At 40.3% G+C, this 2526-nt stretch overlaps 2 protein-coding genes across 3 annotated transcripts in view; both read right to left on the bottom strand.

The window, feature by feature from the left end:
- LOC113209941 (uncharacterized) overlaps positions 1-1426 on the bottom strand; it is a 35505-nt gene extending 34079 nt beyond the window's left edge. The window contains exons 1-4 of the mRNA XM_052270720.1: positions 1045-1426; positions 822-896; positions 657-737; positions 3-581 (exon numbers count right to left, since the gene is read on the bottom strand). Coding sequence (XP_052126680.1) covers positions 485-581; positions 657-737; positions 822-896; positions 1045-1295 — 504 coding nt within the window. The 5' untranslated portion in view covers positions 1296-1426 and the 3' untranslated portion in view covers positions 3-484. The remainder of the gene's footprint in view (positions 1-2; positions 582-656; positions 738-821; positions 897-1044) is intronic.
- The window catches only part of LOC113213811 (uncharacterized), a 53197-nt gene that overhangs the window by 44646 nt on the left and 6025 nt on the right, over positions 1-2526 (bottom strand). The window lies entirely within an intron of this gene.

Here is a 2526-nt window from a genome sequence, read left to right as displayed (position 1 = left end):
ACCTTCTTCACATATAGTTATAGTAAATATTTAAATAAATAGTGGTAAAGATCCAATACAATATATGCATTTAGAAATTATTATCCCTAATTCTTTCTCTGAGACTTGAGAGATCGGTGAAGTAAGAGAGCTTCAGCATTTTAAGAAACCTATGTAATTAATTGTCCTTACAAATACTATGAGACACGAATCATATTCGATCATCAAGCAAAAGGCATTTTACATTAATTGTGTCTCATGTTTTTAACCTTCAGGCATCTAGTTCTATATGTTAAAAATATTTACAATCTATGAATTTATTCAGCAACTTTCTTTCTCAGGATGATAACAAGCAACAGAAGCCCCATCAAAAGGTGACACAGGGGTAGAAATGTCAGATTAGAACTTAAATTTGGAAATTCAATGGGTTATAAGGTGCATTGATTTACAAGCAATGATTGACGGTACACAATGAATTCAACTTCTTCTTCTTTCAACTCCGGGTTTAGGAAGATAGGCACAACCTCTCCTGGGTATTTCTGATCATAACTGATAGAAGGGTAGTTGTCGTTAGTGCTTGAATGGTCGGAAAGGTAACAGACCTGCAGAGAAACAGAACACATTTTAACCTAGTAGAGGCATAGGGATTATATTTCAGCTTAAATGCTACAACTAACGTGTATTGAAGTAGTTTTTCCGCAACGTCTTCACTGTATGTAGACAATGTAAGAATACTAATGCCAAAGATGAATAAGATCCTGACAACATAAAACAAACAAACAGATCAAATAGGATGGACAGGAGAAATAAAAAGAAGCAGGTAGAATACTTAGGCTTTTTACCATGGGGTAAAGTGAAGAGGCACGACCATTCCAAGTGCGATGACTAAATACAGCATCTGGTGAACCACAGCCATCCTGGATGGTAAACAGAAAGTTTAATTTAAAGAAATTTTTTTGAAAGAGAAAACTAGGTGCCGGAGAATGAGGCCAGTTTTAAGAATGCAGAGATAGAATAATGCACAACTATGAGGTTAGAAATGCAGTAGAGCCTATAAATACTCACGTCTGTTGATATTTCGCCAGCCAGTAGCATAATTCCATGGCTTTCCAGGAAACTGCACCCCACAGCTGAGAGAGCAGGGATAAAGGACACAGATATAGTGGTGCCATATTTCGAACTTTAATTTTCTCAGCAGATTCAAGAACAAAAACAAAGACACATAAACCAAGAACAATGCATAAACGTCGGTACAGACGGTACACGTAAGCCAGCTCCACGTTGACAACACTGCAACACCATACACATCCTCTCATTGAGTCACAATGGGCACATTTGAGTGACTTTCATTTGCTTTCGCTATGCAATCAAGTTTTCTATCGTTTCGACGAAAGCAGAGTTGTCTAAAGCTATGTATATGCGTTGTCACAAGAGCTTAAATATAAGTTTCAACCTGCTCAGGTTGGCAACCGTACGGATGAAGTCTAGCCGCCAGACCACTGCAGCCCGGTGTCTGGAGAAAATTTTCTTGGTGTGTTGAAGTCGATTTCCTCTCTCTCTCGTAATTAACAACTAGGACTAGGAAAATGAGAAGAAGCCGCAGCAGAAGCCGGAGCCAGTGCCGGTGGTGTGATTGCAATCAGCCCCCGCCCCCTCCCGCCCCTGTGGCAGATAAGGGCGAAAAGTCATCGTAAGTGATATGGTCCAGCCCATGGGTCCACATGGTCCACATCCTCCCATCTCCCATGCTGCCATTGTGCCATAGTGAGAGTTAAAATGAAACATGAGAGTCTTTCAATTGATACTGAATCGAAATTTCCAATTCATTTTATTTTATCCATTTTATCCATGGGTCCATCACCCCATCCTACCATGCTTCGATAAGTGGGAGGCTGGTCTCGAGAGAGTTAAAATGAAACATGCGAGTCTTTTAATTGATACTGAATCGAAATTTCCAATTCATTTTATTTTATTTCATTTCCTTAGCATTTTACACACCTCTTTCTTTCTCTTTCCAGTGATAACAACAGAATCAGCGTTTGGCTGATGTGCCTCATCATATGTTTGACAGCCGGAACGGTAGGGCTGTGCATGTATCAGCCAGATCTGTTGGGGGTGTTTGTGTTCTTATACAGCACACTTCTGTTCGGTAAGTACAGCATGAATACGACCTTCCTCAACTTCAAAAAGAGTTTATGACTGCTTACTAGCAATGAGAACTGATACCATGCTTTTTGCAATTGCAGTTCTATTGACTGGGAACAAGGAGGGACAAGCTGCCCTCCAGGGTTTCTTGACGGCTAATGGTGGTAAGGTATCAAATTGTAGCTGCTGCGTTGTACATTCCAGTCCATTATGTGAAACTAATACCATGCCTCTTGTTTGCAGCATTTCTGCTGGCCGGTCAAGTAAGCAAATCACTGGCGGCAGCACCGAAGAAAGACTAATGTTCTGTTTGAGGTGAGGACCATATATTTGAAGTGTAGTTTCATTCACGGGTCTGCAACAGAAAGTTATTATTGCAGATGATGGGAAGATCGACCTCTT

Source organism: Frankliniella occidentalis, unplaced genomic scaffold, assembly GCF_000697945.3.
Source record: "Frankliniella occidentalis isolate FOCC.00 unplaced genomic scaffold, Focc_3.1 Scaffold135, whole genome shotgun sequence".
In the NCBI taxonomy this organism is placed as follows: domain Eukaryota; kingdom Metazoa; phylum Arthropoda; class Insecta; order Thysanoptera; family Thripidae; genus Frankliniella; species Frankliniella occidentalis.
The sequence above is the reverse complement of the archived record's forward strand: the minus strand, read 5'-3'. Positions and strand labels throughout refer to the sequence as shown.